The sequence below is a fragment of the Scomber scombrus genome, chromosome 6 (genome assembly GCF_963691925.1).
Source record: "Scomber scombrus chromosome 6, fScoSco1.1, whole genome shotgun sequence".
Lineage (NCBI taxonomy): Eukaryota > Metazoa > Chordata > Actinopteri > Scombriformes > Scombridae > Scomber > Scomber scombrus.
Genome location: NC_084975.1, coordinates 29,613,140 through 29,636,081, shown reverse-complemented (window position 1 = coordinate 29,636,081; position 22,942 = coordinate 29,613,140). Strand labels below are relative to the sequence as shown.

The window sequence follows — 22,942 nt, the reverse complement described above, 5'->3', positions numbered from 1 at the left end:
CTATCTAAAAATAAGACTAGAGGTGACTTCTAAAGGGATGAAAGATGATGGCAGCCCCCTCCCACACACTCTCTAGCGATAACAGCAACCTGCTCACTAACCAGCAATTTAAATTTTATCCAAAGTACAACTTCAATTACATTCTTTTGTTTGGGCAAAAATAACCAATACTGCCCCAGAATGAAATGCATCCAAGGCTACAATGAACATTTGCTGAGACTTTGCACTGATGATATGAATGGAACACGCAGATTTTAGCTCTGCTGTATGTAAGCCTGCTGCGTCGCTTACAAAGAAATGCTCTAACTTGGACTGATGCCACTTTGTATTCAACAAAATAACTGAAGAACCAATCGGTTAAAGCGATAGTTCGGCATAATTCTGACCTAGCCTCATATGCACCATGAGATCTATCTAATCACCGCCTCAGCCCTAGTTTTTCATTTGGTTGCAAAATAGTGTAGTTAGAGCCATCAGCCGAATGGCTTAGTACAGGCGCTAACGGAACCACCAGTGTATCTCGTAAATGACTCCACTAATAATGCCTGGATTGTTATCAAACTTCTACAGTAGTACAAATAGGGTCTTTACTCATAAATCCATGCATTGGAAAGTTTGTAAGTACACCAGGAGTTTATTAAAATAAACACTTACCTGATGGCTTTTGCTCTGCTGCTAACGCTAAAGCTGTAAACATCGTCGAAATCTTGCGCAACCACTGAAATACCGTGTGGTCGCGCGAGATCCCGCACAGCACATCTAGAGAACTGTGCGGGATCTCGCGCGACCACACAGTATTTCAGTGATTGCGCGAGACCTCATGGTGCGTATGACGCTAGGTCGAAATTACGCCGAACCATCACTTTAAGTCAAATGACATCAAATATTTCTTAGGATTCTTTTTCTGTATAAATTTGTCATCGACTTATATCCGTATAAATCTGGGTAATTAAAACATCTTTCAATCTTTTAATTTATTCTGATGCATTCTGATTAAAGCCGCCGACCAGCTGACATATTTCCAATTAATTCACATTTCCATCAATCGCAGTTTTACGAATATTTGTAATTGGTTTGTCAAAATATACATCACCATCATCAGCATAAGAAGAAGAGTGCACAACAATATGATGTTATTAAAAAAACACATCTCAATGTTATAAAAATGTAGAACACATGATGGAAATATGAACTATTTGGAAATGTTTGTTTCCTGTATTACTCAATGTCTCCATCTTTTTAGTGGAGCAGACGTCTAAGTCACATGACTCACGTACGTCATGATTTATTCGCTATATCTGTTTCAGTCGTACTTTGTCGCATTTTGCTATATGGTCATGTTTTGCTTTTATTGAATTGCAAACTTTTCCAACTCAACCAAATGTAAAAACTTTCTCAATTTTAAACATGGGGATGGAAACAAACCTAGTGATGTTTAAAATAGGAGAGCAAATTTAATCATTTCTTTATTTAAATTGGACCAAAGTCACCAAAGTGCCACAGATCCAAAATTCAGTCAGATATGAATAAAAAAATATAAAAAAAGGTGAAGACTACAAATCAATATTCATGTAGCATAACTTGGATTACCTTTGTTCTCATTACATTCAGTATCATCAGTCCACTCTGATAATCCCTCTCCTCCAAAAAGCTTTTAAAGTAGCGAGGCTTTGCTCTATGGGAGCTGACTTGAGGCTCACTAGTTTATTAACCGAAACCTTTCTACTTCAACTAATTGCTGAATTGTTAAGTATAGCAAGGCATCATGTTTAACACGGCCGTCAAACCACCAATATTGAATGAATAAAGACATTATGAACTAAACAGTCATGTGAATAAATACTGAAAAAAATACACAAATTGATAAAAAGTCAAATAACTTATTTCATTATAGTCATTTTCAAAATGCACCAGATTACATTGTTCACTATTCTCCACCCTCACTCATCAACAAGCTCAGCTATGATATGATATGATTATTAACTCTGAATCACTTCAATATTATTCTATTTTTTCTGTGTTTATTTATGATGATTGAGTTCATAATGTCTATGAAGTAATGTATTTACTATTAATGATTTGGATGTGCTGCAGTAAAAAGCTCATGGGTAAGTGCACCATCAGAAAACAAAACTAAATGAATATTAAAACATATACAAAGTAATGAAGCTAGTTTGCTGAAGCATGGTTACAGATAGGGAGAAGTGGGGGAGGGGGTTCAATAAAGGTTCTTGGCCGTATGCTCATTACCACTAGACACTTTCTTTCAGTTACTTCTTGGCAGTACGAGACATCATTTTGTCAACACTTTCATGTCTCAAACACGTAATTTAATCTGAAGAGAACATCTCTTCTTTCATCTCAATGGAGTGAATTGAACTGGACCCTGATTGAAACTAGCTGAACATATTTTAACATCAGCACTTCATGTGACTGATTGTCTAAAACTAAAATTAAATTTATAAACAATTTAGAAACACTACAAGGTAGAAGGCTCCACTGGTTCTATGAGTAGGCACTACTAGTATGTACATTTACATCTCATACTAGAACCGTATATCCCTGAAGAGTCAACTTTTCAGGAGGACAATAAAGGCAACATTGTAGATACTGTGCATCTTTCTGCAGTGATAGATTTTGGCGTTCAGGCACACACACACACACACACACACACACACACACACACACACGCACGCACACGCACACGCACACGCACACACACACACACACATTAAGTACAGCAGCACTGCACTTCAGATGGGAGGAAGTGAAAAAAGAAAAAAAAGGATTCAAAGAAGTCGTCTCAACCAACCAACCAATCGACCGAAAGAATTCATCAATTACGAGTCAAGTTGGACCAATAGCCGGCCGTGTAATGACACCATCATCATCATCATCATCACCAGGGCCGTACCACGTAGAACACCTTTCATCTATCTGCTTAACTCGAGAGGCGTCATCAGTAGAGGCCGCACCCCCTCAAGTTATTGGCTATGATGACATCGGTGACGGCGTCGAACACAAACTGGATGTTGTTGGTGTCTGTGGCGCAGGTCGAATGGGAGTAGACTTCTTTGTTGGGCGACTTGTTCTTGCTCTCGTACTGAGACTTAATGTAGGCTATTCCCTCCAAGTAAGTGTTTGGTCCTGTGGGGGGAGAGAGAGAGAGAGAGAGAGAGAGAGAGAGAGAGACAGAGAAGATGACATTCATTGAGAGTTGTGAAGGTTTAAAAGCTTTAAAATGGGATGAATGTGCTTTTTTGTTATGTTGTTGTTGTCACTGGAACTCTTTTATATGAGTGAGCTGTCCCACCACTATCTCTACTGTATCAGCACTATTTTCTGTTATTTTCTAAAAAAACACGACCTTTGACTCTCTTGCTCAGCACACGTTCTGCTGAGGTGTGCTCTGCGGTGTGCTTACTGCTAGCCCAGCTGTAATAAATGTGACAGGTGGGGCGACTTTTTTTTTTTTTTTGGGACGAAATGAGAACGGTGATTTTAGACGGACGAATGAGACGCGATGGAAAATTTATGTCAGAATATTGCCAATTGATCAAAGTCTTTAAACAACAGCGGTACAACACTGTGACAGGTACGAGGCGCTAAGGCCAAAACCATTACTCACACTGTCTATTAATGATTCATCTTTACAAAAGAGCCAGATCTACTGTACACCCCCTTTTGGTTCAAGTACAGTCTTATCTATGAGAGTTAGTTCTGCTTGTAATGAAAGAGTATGGTGTGTAGTAGATTTAATCAAGAGCTTTGATTTATTACATCGCTTTTTTGGGAATGAGTCAGATCTCCGTGATTGGAGTCATTATTATTTGGGGGCTAAGTATGGCTGAGATCTCTCTGGCTCTCAGCCATTAGCGGCACTGTGGTTCGTCTGTCCGATTCAGCTGCAACCTCATCAGAACAGGCGGGCTAAAAAAAAAAAAAGGATGAAGAGCGGGGTAGGGGGAAAGAAGAAGAGGAGAGGAAACGAGCTCGGAATCCTAATTTTCTCTTTGTCACAGTCTTTGCTGTTTTGGTCTCTCTCCATCTTGCTTTCCCACAGTCTTGCTTTGATTTTTTTCTCACACTTTAACACATGCTGTCAGTCTCTCTGCCTTTTCTCACGTTCTGTCATCCCCCCCCCCTTCCTCTTGTCTCTCTCTTGTTGGGACTCCTGGTAACACTCATGGTTTCTTTCACTGCTTCACCTGTTTTTATATATTTGACCCTCATCGTCTATCTTACCCCTAGTATTTCTCCTGGACTTCCCTCTTGGTGAATTGGGCTTCAGTAAAGTCTTATTCACAGTTAAGGTGTTTAATCGTGCTGATGACTAGACTTTAAAAAGGGACTGCAAATTGAAACTCAGCATATAAATATTGTAATTGGATGCTATGAACCACTGGACCATGTAAGGAGGAAGCAGGCGTGTAAAATTATATGTAGCGTGTAATCACAGATCACAATCAGCTAAAAAAAACTACTAACACACCTTCCCATTCACTTCAATAAGTTTTTTTTTAAATCATGCAGAGATATTCTAGTAAAGCCCCAGATTACACATATAGAGACCTGGAAGTGTGCAGAATGTTGTGTGGAGGTGGGTGAATGGTGATGAACGTGTACTTTTCGAGCACGTGGATATGTACCGGTGTATTCGGGGAAGCAGATGGACAGTGGCGACTTGCTGATCTTTTTTTCAAAGAGATCCATCTTGTTGAGGAAGAGGATGATGGAGGTGTCCTTAAACCACTTGTTGTTACAGATGGAGTCAAAGAGCTTCAGAGACTCGTGCATGCGGTTCTGCGGGGGAGACATTAACACGAGTTAAACAGGCTCAATATTACATATACACACACACATATATATATCCACACCCAAAATAATCATTCAGCATTAATGCGAGTGTGTTCAGGAGACACTTGCACACTCACTAGTGGTGTTGTTGAGTTATGTTTTGTCCATGCGTTGAGCAGCATGTGATTGAGGACATACCTGCTCACTCTGAGCAGGAGGTTTATGTAATATACATTTGTGCCAGCTGCAGAGAGCAGCGACACTTTGTGAAGGCAATGAATTATTAAAGTAGAAATAAACCAACATAGGAGGAAAAGAAGAGACTCGCATTTAAATTAAAAGCTTTGAAAATGTTTCAGACTAACTTAACCTTTAATTTTTAGGCTGGATACAAACAATTCATTTTGGTGACAGACAACAAATGTACAGATTTTCAAAAACAGTGTACAATGGAAACTCCAGAGGGTATATTAAAGGGTACATGCTATAGAAAAAACACTAAAAAATGTAAATGTAAATTAGCAGCTAAAATGGTAACTTCAGTTGATCAATAAAAAATATGATTAATCATTCAAGATTAAATTAATTTCGGTTTTTAATCATTTTCTTCATTAGGCACCTTTTAATGTTAGTAGATCATGGACATCCTTTATTCTAGAGTGAGCACCTATGGACTGCTTTATAATGTAATATATATAATGTCATTAAACCATTATGACCTGAGGCATATCCTAAAGCCTTGTATGAAAATAACCTTCTAAAAACCTGAGGCTAAAACGTTTTTTGTCACGTGTCCTAAAAAAATGATGACATCATCTACAAACTCTCTCATCTGATTTTGAACGTGTTAAAGAAATCTGTCCACACTGAATACAAAGTGCCTAGTGAAGAAAACAGTTTCCATTTAAGAATAAGTTGAAAGCAGTTTCTCTCTGGTTGTGATGATGATTCTCAGGACAGGGGGAGTGAAGAACAGGAGATTGATGGGGGTCCATTACCCAATCAGACTGTAGTACAGTACTGAAGATTCAGGCAAAGCACCTCACATACTTCAGAGGTTGAAATAGTTCATATGTTAGATGAATAATGTAGTGATTAGACAGAAAAAAACAGACACACAGATAGATAAATAAATAAATACATAGAGAGATAAATAGATGGATAGATAAATAAATAGATAGAGAGATAAATAGATGGATAGATAAATAAATAGATAGATCGATATCATGCAATAAAACATTTGATGAACTGGACGGAAAACACGCGAACATGCAACCACATGAACAACCGCCAGTAAAGTTCCTCAGTTCACAAACAAAAAGAGGCACTGCTTTCAACTCTCGGGTGAGTCTACCAACCTATCGGGAGATTTCATACCTGTCTGTGGGTGGGGGCATCTGTAGAAGATCTGACTGCTGATTGGTTAGAGAGGACAGTCGATGGCGAGAGTGACAGGAGGAGTTGGAAGGAGCCAAAGATGCTGCAGGGCGGAGCTTAGAGCAGGAACAGGAACAGAAAATGCAAGGGACACACCCTCCCCGCTTCCCTCGTACGGCTACCCCCCGACCTACCTCCCCTCCTCCCCCCCAACCCCTTACACACATACACACCCCTGAAGTGCTGAAAAGAAAGTATTTAGACAGTTTTCACACAGAGCGGCTGTTAAACCAGGGAATAGCAAGAGAATGTGTGTGTGTGTGTGTGTGTGTGTGCGTGTGTGTTTTCATGGAAACAAGAAGGAGAGGCAGAGAAAACACAATGCAAGCGGTTCTTGAATAGAAAGAAGGGAATTATGAAGCAGAAGTAGTATGTATTGTTCGGTATATGTGTGCGCACGGGCTCTGTTTTAATCGCACAGCAACAAAAGGCCAACAGATGGAGAGAGAGCTTCTCCAGGTGATCATATTGTTGTCTGGATGGAGCAGAGTGGCACGACGTGAACACTCAGCATCAATAATCTGCAGCCAGAGGCACACAAACGTGGTCTGTGTGGTTAAATTACAACAATGACGATAGAAAGACAAAATTAATAAAATAAAAAAAACAGGACGGGAAAGCAGAACACTTGGTCAGTCATAAATCTACATTGTCCGGCATCATAAATGGTTACATCATATACTGTATTTAGACTGTAATGTAACCCCCCACCCCCTTTGCATTATTATGCTATTATATTATCATTATATCAGTGGTATAAAATGATCCTCAAATGACGATAATATTGTTTATCGCGATTATTTCTGAGACAATATATCGTGTAACAGCAGTAGTTATCATGACAGGTCTACACCTGATTTAATGACTATAAACACGGCCATGATTTATCAGCATATACAGCAACTTCGTGTAAGGTGTGTCCAGGTGTTTTAGTGTGTTAGAAAATAATTTACACAATATCTTAACTACAATAGTTTAAAAAAAAAATCCACCCTCTACATTCTCCAGTGGCCTTTATAATTACATTTATGGCGTATCAGTGATTTGAATGAACTGCTCATATGGGATCTATGCATCACTTTATCACTCCCATTAGTGAGGGGGGCTGGAATATTTTTACCCTGTGTAAGGTACTTGTTATTTCTGAATGACGGTAGTGGAACTGACAGAGGACGTAGGAGCTCCACACACACACACACACACACACACATACACACGCATTAAAAACATGTGGTTATTTTCCTGGTAATTATAACACCCACACTAGTGTTTGCTCTTTAATAATAATTATACATAATGTTGATCAGAACATTTTCTCTGACATTTAAACAAAAATAATACCAGAGCTGCTACTAATGCTGATATGAATCTGTTATGTTTGATGCGTTCCTCGTACACATGCACTTTACCTGTGGGCTGTGTTAGTGGTGATCTCATAATTCAGCCTCTAGTAAAACAACTCCGATTTATTGAGGTATTGTGAGTGTGTATGTGTGTATTCTTCAATAGATTTCTCCCCGTGTGATCGTTTAACATCACTGGAAACACTGAGTGGAGAAATACTCCCCATGCTTTTTGATGCTGGAGGATGGAAATGATGTTTACTGTAGCGTTAGAATGAAACATTTTCTGCTATTAGACACTGTTGCTGTGATGACCTTACATAGTCTCCAGATATTTGTGAGAACTATAAAAAACCACCATGCACCAATTATATGAAGTCAGATATTTAACACGCATAAGTGGGAGCATGTTTTATGGATGTTTCCTCCCCCCTGGTCTGACGTTCTCCTGGTGCGCCAAGCTCAGAGGGGGGGCTTGATAGCATCTGCATAAATAGAACAGCCACCGAACACAATTTTTCCAGCCTGGAATTCTCTGAGGATGTATTTCAGGCCTATATATAGGAGCCTTTGGAGCCTCCTGATATACAAAATTTGAAGTACATCTCCTTCCCCATTATTTAAAACAGTGTATTTGATTTTAGCCACATTGCCACTACAGCTTGCAGTGTCAATGCAAGGAAGGAGGATTTGCATACAGAAAAATAACCTGCAAATACACTGATCCCTTGTTTTTTGCATAGAAACCATCCAGCAGAGTTCTTACCAGAGATGGAGAGCTGCTCTGTTACATGTTTTGTTAAACAAAAACCTCCAACAAGTATTTTGAATTAGGCTTCCATCTGTAATCTCTTCATTTGTTTGTTGTTTTTTAGCAAGAGGAAGAGGATTGTACTAAAAGGAGATATAGAGGAAACACCACAGACTTCCATTTCTCGTTTTTTAGATTCATGTTAGGTAGACCAGCACTGATAGTATTATATATATATGCAATATCAGATAACGACATGGATGCAAAACAAGACAAAAGAAAGTACATGAGTAGATAAGTCTATCTGTGAGTCTGCCACTAATGAATCTATCCATCCATCCATCCATCCATCCATCCATCGTCTTGACCATTTTCCTCTAGTCGCAGAGGATCTGGAGCTGATCTAATTTGACACCGGGTGAGAGGCGGGGTACACTCTGGACAGACTCACATTCACACCTATGGGCAACTTAGTGTCACCTGTTATCCTAACCTGCATGTTTTCAGTCTGTGGGAGGAAGCTGGAGTGCCTGGAGAGAATCCACAGGGGCAGAGCTCCACACAGAAGAGCCCTAACCAGCCTGTGGGTATAAACCCAGAACCCTGTAGCTTTCAGGTGACAGTGCTTACCACTGCACCACAACCCACACCATATGTTTCATATCAGCTTCCTTTCTACAAGCTGTACAAGTGTATAGTCTATCTATATCATAGCTGTAGAGTATGTGTCAGAATGCATTAAGGGACTACTAAACACATTGTCCCACATCTTGATTGTTTAAAAAGCACCCTGGATGCATTACAACACAACCGTGATGCTATTTGATACACTTTCTTCTTCTAAAGGTGTATTCCAATATTTATAAATGGGTCTCACACGGGGACAGAAAATAAGTAGGGGAGTAGAGACGGGGGTGAGAGCGAGCGTATGCGTGAGAACATCTGTCCTTACCGTGGTCTCGTCCTCGTGCAGCACCTGGTCGTACCCGCTGAGTGCCACGCAGAAAATGATGGCTGTGACATCCTCGAAACAGTGGATCCACTTCTTCCTCTCCGACCTCTGACCTCCCACGTCAAACAGCCTGATAGACGGAGAGACAGACGTGTAATGAAAAACAAGTCTACACACACATCTTTTTTCTAATATTACTTTACTTTCTAATCAGGGATGTTGCTTTTGAACTCATAAAACATAATTAATCTGTTGATGAACTTTTTAAAATTTTTATACCAGTGTGGTGTGACAGTGAGTATGGAAGCAAACTCAGTTGTGGGATAGTTTGCATTTATAAACCGGGCCTATTTTTGGGGATTTCTATTGGCTCATTCATTCAGTAACGTGACAACTCTGGCCCTCCTCCCAGTCAAATGGTTCTCTCTCTCTTTCTGTGTGCGAAAAGCTCAGCCAGTCTCTCTAAATTATGTACGTACAGGAAGAGAGGCATGGGATCAGTTCTCATCTAGGATGTACGAGACATTGGTCCACTTGATGTACAGCATCACTGGGATTTATGTGATGCTTTGTCGTGACCCTGAGTGTGTGTACAGCCTCTAAAGTAAACGAATATGGCGATCCATTTTTTCCTCTTTCTCGATTTTATTCTGAATCTGACACTGACCTCTCTATTAAAGGTCCATTTCAGACACTTCAGAGTCATCAGACAATGTGAAATGCAATGTTTGGTTCTGGCCTCCACAGAGAGGGAACAATACACTACATTTCAAGTTATAGGACTGTGACCTTCTGTAAAATATGTACCTTTTCATTTATAAGCTGGGAATAACCTCTCCCTCATGTATTTATGTGGGGTTTAGAATAAAGTGAAAAATCCACTACCATGTGGGGTGATATTGGTAGGTAGGCTGATGGGTTACACCCAGTATGGGAACACTGGAGCTTCCCACACACTGCCTGACTGCCAGTAATAGCAATTGAACTAACAATATTTAGGCTTCTCAACAAAACACACCCGGCACACCGCCTACTCAACTGTGCGAGAAACAGCGGAAAGCATCATTCAGCAGAACTAATATTTCTCTATGTGTTTAAATTGACTTGACGTGTGTGTTTGTGTGTGTGTATATCTGAACAAACAATAAATAGGGTATGTGTGTGTGTGTATGAGAAACACTGAGTCAGAAAGTGAAAAAAAAAACTGAGACAAACATCAGTTGCCAAGTGCATCCATCCAGAAAAATAATTGGTGTCTACAGTTTATTAACCTTTCTGCTTTGTGTGCCTGTTGATATGTTAATGCGTGTATGCATATGCACACAAGACGGGCAGAAACATGGTAATTAAATCTGAGGTCAGAACAAGACTCCTCCCCTCTTTTCTCTCTCATTTCCCTTTCCTGTTACCCTCCCAACATTGCCCCTCCTCTGTCACCATTCCCACAGCTCCTCGCTCTAATTGAATCAGATCCCATTAAAAAGTCAGACAATCATAAATATAGACACTTGTTTAAATTACAGAGTTCCTTTTTGGACGCACTGGAAACGGCATCTACTTGTATGTGCGCTCCTTGTTGTGAGTCACTGACCTGAAGTGGAGGTTTTTGAAGGTAAAGTGTGTCTCGACGATACCCGTGGTCTTCACTCGGGTCCTCAGGATGTCCTGCTCTGTCGGCTGGTAGTCTGTCGCACCAATCCGATCTAGGCTGTCTAGGTAGCTGCACACACACACACAGATGACAAAGATCCAGATTGTAACTCAGCGGTAACTTTACAAGTGTAAAATCATGCAGAACAAAAGCGGCACTTGACTATTTCCCATTACTAATGAGTTCATGGGGCTGAAGAGAGAGCAAAACTCACATATTCGGAAGGTGGTGTTTATTTCTTTCACCTTTCCAAAACCAAAAACACAAGAGCACAAGTGTGGGGAATGCATTAAATAGTTTTTGTGAGCTGCCTGCAATTATTAGCATGTCCGGCTAACTAGCTTACCACCTAAAGTAAATTATACCTTGAGGGATAAAAATAAAGTATTTTAAATTGAGTAGTAACTGAGTGTTACAATGCCAAAGAGTAAGTCATTAACAAACTACATTAGTTTGTGTTGGGTTACATTAAAAAGTCCCAGTAACATCCACAGTGTAGTGTTATCCAACTGTGTGGAAGCTAGTCCTGGATGCTAACAGAGTTTAGGCTAACGTTAGCAACTCTTATATGCTCTTTATTGGATTTGGAAAAGGTTACACTTCAGAAACTCCAGCCAACATTATCTGAAATAGCATTATGTGTCTAAGCCAGCAGTTATTCATCATCCTAAAAGCCTTTGATATTGTAACATTAAATATGATATGAACACATTATGTTAGCTAAGTAGCTAAACAGGGTTACATTTGCTGTTACAGTTTTCCTTATCATACTTATACTATTAGGACTTACTATCTCTACACTGTAAGAAATGTGTGTTTATGTTCTTTATTTCTTCTACATTTATCCAGAAAGGACTTTGCTGACTTAGGTTGGAGCTGACAGAGTAGGAGTATGATGATCACTTAAAATGTCTGCATTTGTGGTGCTGTAATCCACTTTGTGTTACAGTGTAAACCTGATGTTGTACAGTATGTCATGGCTCAGGTGGGTGAAACAGTAAACATTACATAACAAGCAGAAAGTGTAACCCACTCGTTGGAATACGGCCATTAATGTGATAGTAAATGTGCAACCGACGCTATTGACTTCAATGAGGGCATTTTCTTTCCTCGGCCTTGTTCCCTCTATCAGAAGTCATGTTTCGTATCATATCATACCCCAGTGTGACAGTGTGTGACAGTTTGTTTTACAGTATTTTTTAGTAGTAGTACTCAAGCTGTCTCAAGCAGTGTACACCCTGATGTCGATTAAATGAAAACTGCCTAATTACTTAGCATTGAATGAACATAAGCTGACAGCCTGAGCTGCCTCTCAATATATATCTAGAGAGACAATGTTACTACGTAGAGCAGCCACATGGTAGGAAGTGAAAAGGAGAAGTGGGTAGTTGGGATGACAGGAAGTGAACCCTTTTTTTAGTATAAATAAAAAAAAGAAAAAAAATCCTGAATAGTCCAGTTATGAGATTTAGTGTCTCTGCCTTCAGAGGGCGACTCTTGACAACTTAATTTAATCACTGGCAGGATGGAACAGTGTCTTAAATGACGACAGTGCAACTTCTGGTTTCAAAAGGACACGTCAGCAGATTAGATGGATGCCTGAATGTTGGTGCTCCAGTTGAGAAACCTCACTCTACCTACAGTATCAATCCAAAGAGCTGTGATTGTGATTGGATGACAGGCGTCCATCATCTTATTTAAACAGAAGATGATGGACAGACTCCTTTGTTAAAAAATAATGAGCCCACAGTCAGCAGTTTCTCCCACATTTCTAATCACCCTTCTTCACAGAGCTATCTGGTATTACCCTCAACATATTCCCCATTGACAGGCAGCTTCAGTTCTAAAAACCAAAAGCCGACCGAGTTCTCAGCATGGCATACAAATTGTTTTTCCGCATAGCGACGACTGGGAAATTATTGGTTATTCTAATCCCAGCAGAAACGGGCTGACAGATAGCGAGACAGAAAAAGGCAGAGGAGCGGAGAAGATGAGCAGAAAACGGAAACGGAATTCATCCATCTAGTGTGACGGGTGTAAAGCTTCTTATTTATAGACCGGTGAGGTTATTGTTTGAGCTTTTAAAACGCATGCCGAGTTACTTCCAACAGAATGAGAGGAAAAGATAGGAAGGACGGAGATATTGGACTGATGGCAACAAGGAGCGGTTGGCACACAATACCCGCTCGCACTGCTTGGGTGATAAGAACTATTGATTACACGGAGAAGGAGTATGGGCTGGAACTTGAGGGTTAGAAAGGAAGCAGATACGAAGAGCTGAGAGGGAGGGTGGGGGTGGGAGGAGGAGGAGGAGGAGGGAGAGGGAGAAAGCAGTTTTTTTCCTAAACTGCAACAAGGAAAAATGATCTGCTGAAATAATGACATATATGGGCCAGCTCATGCGCACAGCACCATCTGTGTACTTATAGAGAGCATCAGCTGATTGCGTGTTATACACTCCATTGCTGATAAATGATTAAAAACCACCTAAAGCAGATAAAAAATTAAAAAAAGTATAGTTGTATAGAAAAACGGGGGGAGGGGGGATGAATTAAATGTGATACAAATGTGATTATTTTTGGCAAGTTTAGGCGATCAAGGCATGGATATTATCATTTTAAATTCATCACCGATCAGCCTGTGCAGAAACAGAAGAACATTTGTCTTCTTCCGTCATTATTTTCCTGCAGCGCTGTTCTCCAGCGGTGCCAATTATCCAGGTGTTGCAGCTCCATCCTGTCATGTTTAAACCCAATCAACGGGGATCTACGTGTGAAAGCCAAAAAGCCCCTCGCTTCAACAGGCACGTAAACACAGCCGGGAAATTCTGGAGAAGCACTCTGTGTCAATAAGAATGATGATATTGTGTGTTTGGATGTAAGTCATGTTTTCAGATTTATCTGCCTCAGTGAGGACGTAATCTACTGTTTACAGAGCACCGTGGTATTGGTCAGAACTAGGGCCTGACCCATTTGGATTTTTGGGACCGATGCCGATATTAGGGAGTAAAAATGTGATCATATATCAGCCAATTTTACGGAATATGTACATGAACACTCTTTTTTCTTTAAAAAAAAAAAAAAATGTAGTTACCAAACACTTGTGAAGATATGTAATGGAGGCTGTGATATTTTACAGTTTAAGAATAAACTTAATTTTTATAAGCTTTGCTCAGGCTGTACTGTATGCTAGAAGTCACTGAATGCTGTACTCATGTTAGTTTATACTTACAATGAAGTGTATCTTGCTGTCTGCCTCCACAACACTTTCATGCTGCACTAAGATATTTGACTATTGAGTGAGAAAGGTCAGTCAAACTTGCCATTATTATTGAGACTTATAAATGTGACTTTCACGACCTTTACCACCACAGGAGGCTGAACTGTCTCTGAAAAGAAAGCTGCACAGAAGCCCTGCAGACACTTTTCACTGAAATTTTATTTTGGACCTGAAGGACCACAACACACACTGTCTAACATTATTTTATGTAAAGAACTGCTGTCGCCCGAAGGGGTTTTTATTAAATCATCCCTCTGCAGGCTTTCAACAACGCCTGGTTTTTACATGGCGTACAGAAATGTGGACCACCACTGCATTAGTCTTTTTTTTCTTTATCCCGATATTACTCTTCATGGTGCACTAAGTCAATTAACACCAGTGCCCCATCTAGGCTTGTCTCATTTCCCTGGTGGTGTGATGTATTATAGATTATCACTGAAAGAGTATGATGGTGAAAAAGAGAGATGCAACTGGAGAGAATGTTGTCAGTGAGGTGATAATGATGTGTGTGTGTTTTCAGCAAAGAAAACGGCAGAGTTCTCCGGACAAGCTGTGATACTCAGCATCACCCTCGCAACACTCCACTCCTCCTCCTCCTCCTCCCGTCACACACTCTTATGTTTTCAGCAGCCTGCGGAATTGCTAATGTGTAAAAATAGTGAGTGGTAACACTGCGGCTGAAACTTGGGAGATTGTACAACGATCGGAAAGCCGGATGAGATGGGAACTTCTAACCAGACACCTGGGTAAATAAGTAGGTCAGCAGGTGCCAAGTTATACCACAGCTGCCATACTGACTGTCATTGTCAGTGAAAAAGTGCTGACCCTACATTTTACATTTATATTGGCATGTGGTTCAAAAGAGAAACTAACAACATCAAACAAGAGCTATAACAGCTGGCTGAGGTTGCATTCACACCTGTGTAAAAATAAAACGTTTCATATCCCCAAAATTTCCTGGATTTATTAGTCATACTTCTTCAAAATAAAAGCTGTTACTGCAAAAATACACAAAAGATATTTTTAAATTGTGTTGATAGATGCTAAGGCAGAATTTGTGTTGAAATACATCCCCTCACATATCTGTGTGTTTTTAACAGAATCAGCTGGCCAGCGAGTAGAGGTCAGCTCCACTATCCTGCTTCATAGCTGTTGCTAGGTAACCAGCTTTTAGACGGTTAGAGTCGTCTCCCACCGACCCATATTTACAACCAGCATTTATCACTTCTGCAGAAGCCTGCTGCAACATGATACAATCTGACCAGGCGACATTATAGGTCCCTGAATCGATCAGAGGAGAAGAAGAAAAAGCCTAGTCGTTATTTAGCACAGGGAAGACGAAGAAGATAAAGCAGGAACTTTCATCACACTTGATCCCGATCACAATGTCTGTTTTTCTATTTTAGGCTTTCCTGAAAAGAAGAACATGACCTGTGACGACCTTACACCAAAGGGTCATCTCACCATCAGGGTTGACTAGATCCGTTTTCACATGTGAACTCAAGACAATGTCTACTTTCACACATGTAGCGAGTTCTCACCTAGTGGAAGCACTCTGTTTGGTTTAGGGGAGGGGTGGCGCCCGTCTGGGTAGACCGTGCAGGACGCAAAAAGCACACTGCGGTTGTAATTTGGCATTTTTAATCAATACACCTGAAGTAAAACCGCTTTTAATTTATGAGAAATGACAGGAAGTCCTCTCTTCTATTAGGCCTGGTCAAAACAGTGAAGGTTCAAACACTCTCAACACTTTCAGCAGTCCATTTAAACTCTGGTTCGACTGATTCGGACATTTGCGTTTTTACATGCAGCTTAATTTCAGGGGGTGCAGTGCATGTGTGAAAGGGGCTTCAGTTTATCCATCAAAATCAATACAGCTGAAGTAGCTTTACTTCATGACCTGATGAGATGATGTAATAATAAACTCATTATCCAGCGTACCTATTAAATCTGGCATTTCTATGTCATCGCATACATGTGCACAGAGAGCAGTGATTGTGGGTTTTTTTTAATGAAGTGTGTACATGCATAGTAGTGTGTGACAAAGGCAAGTAATGTAAATCATAGACAGAGTGTGTATGTGTATTGTGGTAAATAGGTCAGTACATGCAGGACATTTGCACAGAGGCAGAAAGGCAGAGCTGGCTTCAGGCACTGCTTGCTGCTCTCAGAATAGAGCTTCCTATGTAATAAAAACACACATTATACATGCATGTGTGAACTATAACTATAACGTTCTTTAATTAACTTGAATCTGAGCCTAACAGTAACACCTGATGACTCAGAACAAAGCTGGACAAAAAAATCTACACACACACACACACACACACACACACACACAATGAGTTCCGATCATGTGACACCTTGTCCTATCACCCCATTGGTTGCTCGGCCACCCTTCTGCTCCACGGGCCACCACATAATAGGAAGTACGCAATAAATCTTTAATGTGACATTTAACGCGCACGCGACGGCGCGCGCTCACACACTTAGCGGATGCCGCTCGAGTTAATTGACCACATGTAAATGTTGGTAGGAATATGTTTAGCTCCCAACATTTCTGCAGCGAGGAGACATGACAAAGCTCTCGTTTTTTTCTCTCTATCTCTCACCGTCTTCTCCTGCTCTCTCATCATTTTCAACTTTACTGACTTTGCCCCTATTTTCGGTCTAGATTATCTCACGGTGCGCACCGTTCAATCACTTTGTTTTCTTTGTCTCGGCCTCTGTTTTTTAATTCCTCATCGTTAACTTTTTCCCTTTCCTTATCTCTCTTAGGTCGTTCCTGTCCTTTCTCTGCTCTCTTCACTCCTCTCTATCTGCTATTTCATCAGACACGTTCTCGAGCACTTAAGTAAGCATTGCTACAAACAAGATGTCCTCACACAATTGATAAGGACTGCTAACGCTCGAGCTGGAGGTGAAGATTTTCGGGGACACTTTGGAGTGTATCATCGTGCTCGTACCGCGGTGTCAAAGAAAAACAAGAGCCTGTTTTTGTCTCTTTTTTTTTGCAGTCGGTTGAACTTGTGGTTAGGTTTATTGCGCCAGAAGTAACATAACAGGAAGCAGAAGTAATGTTGCTATGGTTACCCAATCTTTCAGGATGGTGGTTTAACTGCTAGTCTGAACTAAGTTTGCCTCGATATACAATTAGATAAGTAAAAGCCTGTAATGTAGCAGAAATCAAGAGGCATATGACATTTTCTGCATGAATATCACGAGGCAATGACTCCCTAACATCAACATGTGTGTATATATTGTTTTAGCCGACCAAGGATTTAAAAGTCATCAAAGTGCAGTACATCAGCTAAAGAGTAACGTAAGCTGCGTTCGCTACATCCGTGGTTAGAGGGGGTACTGTCGCAGCCGTGTGTTTGTGCGTGTGCGTCGCCCGCGGCAACATAAATGAATGTCTCCCTCCTTCACCCGGCTTCAATTTTTCCTCATGTCACTCTGTGTAATTTCGCAGGATGTATTGGGGGGCAATTAAACAGGCGACACGCGCAAACATGGCACTTAAAGGAAATGACCCCCCCCACTCCTCTCTCTCTCTCTCTCTCTCTCTCTCTCTCCCTTGCTGTGTATCTCTCCCTCTCTCTCTCTTCACCCACACACAGGCACTCTGCATAAATCAGGCCTGGTGCTTGTAAAGGTGATTGACTGTGTGTTGTAATAGCAAGTGTATGATTGCATTTCGAAGATTATAAATAAATAGGTATGTGTGTTTTGAGTGCATGTATTTTTTTTTTTGGGGGGGGGGCTAAAGAGTGATCTATTGATGCGGACGGAGAAAATAAAGTGGGCAGGTGGAATATATGTGATACACGCACACACACACACATTAATGCTGTGATTAATGTGGGAGCTACACCAACCTGAACACACTCTCCATCACACTTTGCCTCTCACTGTTTTAATATTGTCAACGAAATCTTTGGCCAAAAATATTAGTTGCTGGCATTTTTTTTTTCACTGAGAAAATGTATTTTAAAAATAATTTTAAAAATATTTTTTTTATCAACAGATAAAAATGAACCAATAATGTTAAATGTGAGGGAATGCACTAAAAAGCACCTGCATGCATCTGCGGCTCCCGTTCAGTTAAACAGTATCCTCCACCCCAAAAAGCCCCGTTTTCTTCAGGAACTGATTTAGCTCATCAAACTAATGAGTGGCATCTCTCGCTCAGTAAAGTCCTCTCTTTGTCAGTAATGTTATCTGACGTTATTACTTCTTGGATGACACAGATTTATGTGCTAAATTCATCAGCAAAATGCAGAATTAGACAAGCAGAGGGAACAAAACAGCTGGAGCGAGCTACCAAAAATAAGACATTTCTGAAACGGTTAGCAAACGAAACATTAGCAAATTCTGTGGATGTGGATGAAATGTTAACATCACTTTACATCTTTTGCCATCAGTGAGAATAAGTAAGTTCTAGGGTTAAGATCTTCTTCTAGATGAAACATTGCTACATTATCATTTATTCAAGTATTTTACCTTCCAAAGCAGAGAGTACAGGTAGATGCTGAGAGTTAGGAAATGCCAGCTGGATTCATTGAGGAAAGTTAACACTGCTTAGTAACAATACATACCTACACATGCTAATCATTTCTACTCATTTACAACATATAATATTAAGAGCAGATGATAACAGATGGAAAGAAACTGGATCAGCCCCTCTAAGCTGAGACACTTGAGGTCTTTCTTAATGTCAATCCATTCTAAAGACAATCTAACACTGTTTCACCATTAAAACTGTTTGAGGTTTCTTTGTTATATGTTCCATTTTGAGTGATTTGTTTGGAATGATTATTGTTTTGGATCGTTCTAATTTAATCTAATTTGCAACATTTAATATAAATAAATTGTTAAATACACTTGTGATAATGTCTGGTGTTTTTGGGGGCTGAAAGAGGCTCTTCTTGCTGAACTGAACCAAATGATCTGGATCACTTAAGAGCTGGCATTCCCATCACTAGGAGCACAGACTCAAGTTTGCTCAGCTTTTAAACTGCAGGCAAAATCAATCATTTTCTGAGAATGTAACCGATCATCCCCAGCGGGAAGTCACATCTCCTTTACTTTCATTTGTTTCTTAGTAACACTGCAAACACACACACACACACACACACACACAGAAATGACTGCGTGTACGTACTACTGCGCTGAGTCGTTGAGCTGGTACTCTCGGGCGCGGCTGAAGCACTCCTGGATGCCCGAGTCGGACCACAGGCGCATCATGGCGGACAGCAGCTCGGCGGAGTAAGGCTCCGTGTCCTCCATGCGACTGACCACGTCGCACACCATCTTGGCATCCGCCTAAAAAAAGCAAGAATAAAAGGGGGAGAAGAAGCAGGTCAGTGTCTTATGTCGTAACACTAACATTAATTATGACGCATTAGTATAATTAAGATCAAAGTGTTGTGGGGGTGGATAGGAGTGAGTTTGGTTATTAATAATAATTATCATAAAAAATGATTAATAGGAAATTAAAGAATAATCCATTTTAATTATTAATTTCGGGCACCACCCGAAAACCGAGATCAATAACCAAACAGTCAAATCAGCCTCAATAAGAATACACTTTGGAAGATGAAGGAATAGAGCCTGAGCTCTGACTATTTTAATGAGCCACTTACCACAATAACACAACAAAACACTTCTCTTTAAAGCTATAACAGTTTATTAACCATCCATCAACCAACATGTTAATCAATGTTCAGTTAAAACTGTACTACCACTATCACTAACAGACAGACACTGAACAACAGCTGTGTATGAGTATGAACATACAAATAGGCATGTGTGTGTGTGTGTAGGTGAGAGAGAGAAGGTGTGTGTGTGTGTGCGTGTGAGAGAAAAGGAGTGTGTGTGTGTTTGGATGCGAGTGGGTGTGTCCAGGAGCGTGGGAATTCAAGATGGCGGACCTGTACTGCATGTCACACCCCCCCCTCTCTCCCATTATTTCCTGTCTGTCAACTATCAAATAAAGGTGTCTGTGCCTGAAAAAAACCTTTAAAAGAAAAAGAAAAAAAAGGGGGAAAAGTTGCATTCAGGTGAATGCAGAAATTCTCATCCAGCGAGATGGGAAAGCTTCGAAAAGAAAGGAGGTGGGGGGGGGGGGGGGGGGGGGGCGGGGGGGGCACACACACGTGTATCGTCGTCTTTTCTAAGTCACTAGTGTTACAGAAGGACAGCTTGTGCCCCGCCTGCGAGTAGTTAAAAGACAAAAAACGAAAGAGACACCGGCAGCCGCATGCCTTTCCCTTTTTGAAGCTTCGCTGACGTCACCGGAACTGGAAGTGACGTCAGGTGTCTCTCAGCCAATGAGGGACGAGAATCCAAGAGGTTCGCGGGAGGTTGAGTTTAGGGTGATTTGACCTTAGGCCTTGGGGAAAGGTCTGAAGGGGCCCTCTGGCGCACTTTCCTTTGTTTGAGGGGCAAAGGAAAACTCAAATCAGGCTTCCCTGATTCCATGCAGGCCTTACAGGAGACAAAGGGCCCGCGTGCTGATGTCGAGGGGACCAACAGTGTCACCCTGTCCAACACGTTTGATATTTTAAACAAAGGTTCATTGTTACGACTGTGAGATAAGTACCAGTGTGTCATTTGACAGTGTGTGGGGGTGTGTGTGTGTTATGTTTTTAAAATGTTACTATTGCACAAAGCACAAAAGCAAGAACATGACAGATGGAAACTTGGAGAACGAGGGGGAAAGGGAGCTAACGTGGACGGAGGACGACGAGGTTTTTAAGGACGACAATTACGGAGAGCGATTACGGGAGATGGTGGAAGAAAAGAAACAAGATAAACGGCAGAGGGAGAAGAATGAGGGCATTTTTTCAGTTCCCTTCGGTCCATTTAATCTTTGTGAAAAGCGTAAAAGTCATTTTTCACAATGGCGGTGTAGTTTATGAAGAGAAAGAAAGATCAAATCCCTTTTTTAATGTCATCAAATTGCAATGTGGACAAACCTTGGAGAAGATGCTTGACATTTCCACAACAGTAATTGTTTTTAAAAACACAAACAATACCTCGTATAAAATCATGACGGATGGAAATGGAGTAAAAAAATCCATATGAAAATTGTGCCAGCTGGACTCATAAAAGCTTTTTCTCTGGTCTGGAGTCGCTGTCTTCAACCTCGAAAAGCTGTTCAGGTCACACCATTACAACAGCGCAGTCAATAAGCTGCCAGCTCTGCCTCACATAAGCCTATTTCAACACTTAATATAAGCAAATGATTCCCCGTGTGGTTCCTGTTGTGACACCGACTGTGATATTTATTCGTGGAGGTGATTCTGGTGCGGTTTAACCTCATCTATCTGAGCCTTTTCTTCTCTTTCGCGAGTGTTAAGAGACGATTTTTAAAACATTCGATTTCTTTTGTTTAATTTATGTGTGACGTGCCATCCTGTGTTTATGGAAAATCTTTGGAGCTACCTGGCTATGTGTATAGCAGCGCAGAGAGCTCGCTGCCATTACCACCATCTAGACAGAGTCACTTCTCCCTCTCCTCTCCCCTGCCCTCCTCTCTCTCTCTCTCTCCTATGTTGTTATTGATTTCTTTCTCCTAGCGTTTACCGCCTACATGATCGTTCTTGCTCACAGCCGTATCGCCATGACACTGAACGCCGTGACCTTTGTACTTTTTTTATGCATGGTAGCTTCATATAGTGATGAAATACAAATAATAAAAAAAAGCCTACAACAACTGCGGACTGCACAGCGAAAATATGAAATGCCTTTTTTTCCCCCACCTAATATCATATCAACAAACCTACCGACATCTTTCAATTATTTAAGAATAAATGATTTGTATTTTAATGGGAAGGAATCGGCTCTAAGAAAACTGTTATATTTAAAAAATGCTCAATTTTCACACATCTCAGACACTATTTATACACATTTGAATCCAGAGCGCTTTACTTTTACATCATGTTGATTACTCCTGTTGTTCTGAATAATGTTGTAATGTGGGGAAAAACCATGACATGATTTCTGAGATAATTAAATTAAATAGCTTTATTGGCAATTGGCAAAATACTCACATTGGAAACTTTAAATCAAGTAATCTTTTAAATATATTATATGGTGCATAATCTCACAATAAGCCCAGAGATTGTACACATTTTTAACCGTATTCAATACAGATGAAAGGAAATCTGAGAATTTAAAATCCTACTTTTATTCTTAAAATGAGGGATTTTCCATACAAAAAAAAAGGTTGCATCATTAACAAAAAGTGACAACGCCGGATAAACGGAGCTTGACTAAGCTGATTAAGCTGCTGTCACAAACGGAGCAGCCATACAATGCTTTGGCTCGATAAATCGCTGAGTCGGAAAGACCGAAATACGACTCCGTGTTACTTTCTGCTGTAACGCGGGGAGGAGACGACATGCTAAACAGTTTCTACCTGTTTCTACTGATGGGATGTACTGTATGTGCATCGCAGTGGACACAGTTTAGCATCTATGCATCTGCATAGCGCTCAAATCAAATGACCTGACTGACTCCATCACAGCAACAATACATCATCACCTTTCTGTGCCACGAAGCAATGAAACAGTATAATATGAGGATGATTGTTGGTATTCCCTTCCTGTAATGTTAGCCAGACTTAATTAAATTGCGCAGCACTCAGGCTGAAATTACAACGACTGAAGGCCTGATCTGGTTGAGTTTCTGCATTCCCCTAGAAATGAACAGCATGCCAAGTGATC

General features: G+C 40.6%; 1 protein-coding gene across 2 annotated transcripts in view; it reads right to left on the bottom strand.

The window, feature by feature from the left end:
- Positions 1-810: 810 nt before the first annotated feature.
- LOC133981385 (guanine nucleotide-binding protein G(o) subunit alpha-like) overlaps positions 811-22,942 on the bottom strand; it is a 77,141-nt gene continuing 55,009 nt past the window's right edge. Inside the window, exons 1-6 of one of the 2 annotated variants that reach the window (XM_062420036.1) lie at positions 21,251-21,369; positions 19,375-19,535; positions 10,872-11,000; positions 9,281-9,410; positions 4,650-4,803; positions 811-3,147 (exon numbers count right to left, since the gene is read on the bottom strand). In XM_062420036.1, coding sequence (XP_062276020.1) covers positions 2,960-3,147; positions 4,650-4,803; positions 9,281-9,410; positions 10,872-11,000; positions 19,375-19,535; positions 21,251-21,295 — 807 coding nt within the window. In that variant the 5' untranslated portion in view covers positions 21,296-21,369 and the 3' untranslated portion in view covers positions 811-2,959. Of the gene's footprint in view, positions 3,148-4,649; positions 4,804-9,280; positions 9,411-10,871; positions 11,001-19,374; positions 19,536-21,250; positions 21,370-22,942 lie in introns of those variants that run through there. The other variant, XM_062420035.1, reaches the window with a different exon arrangement.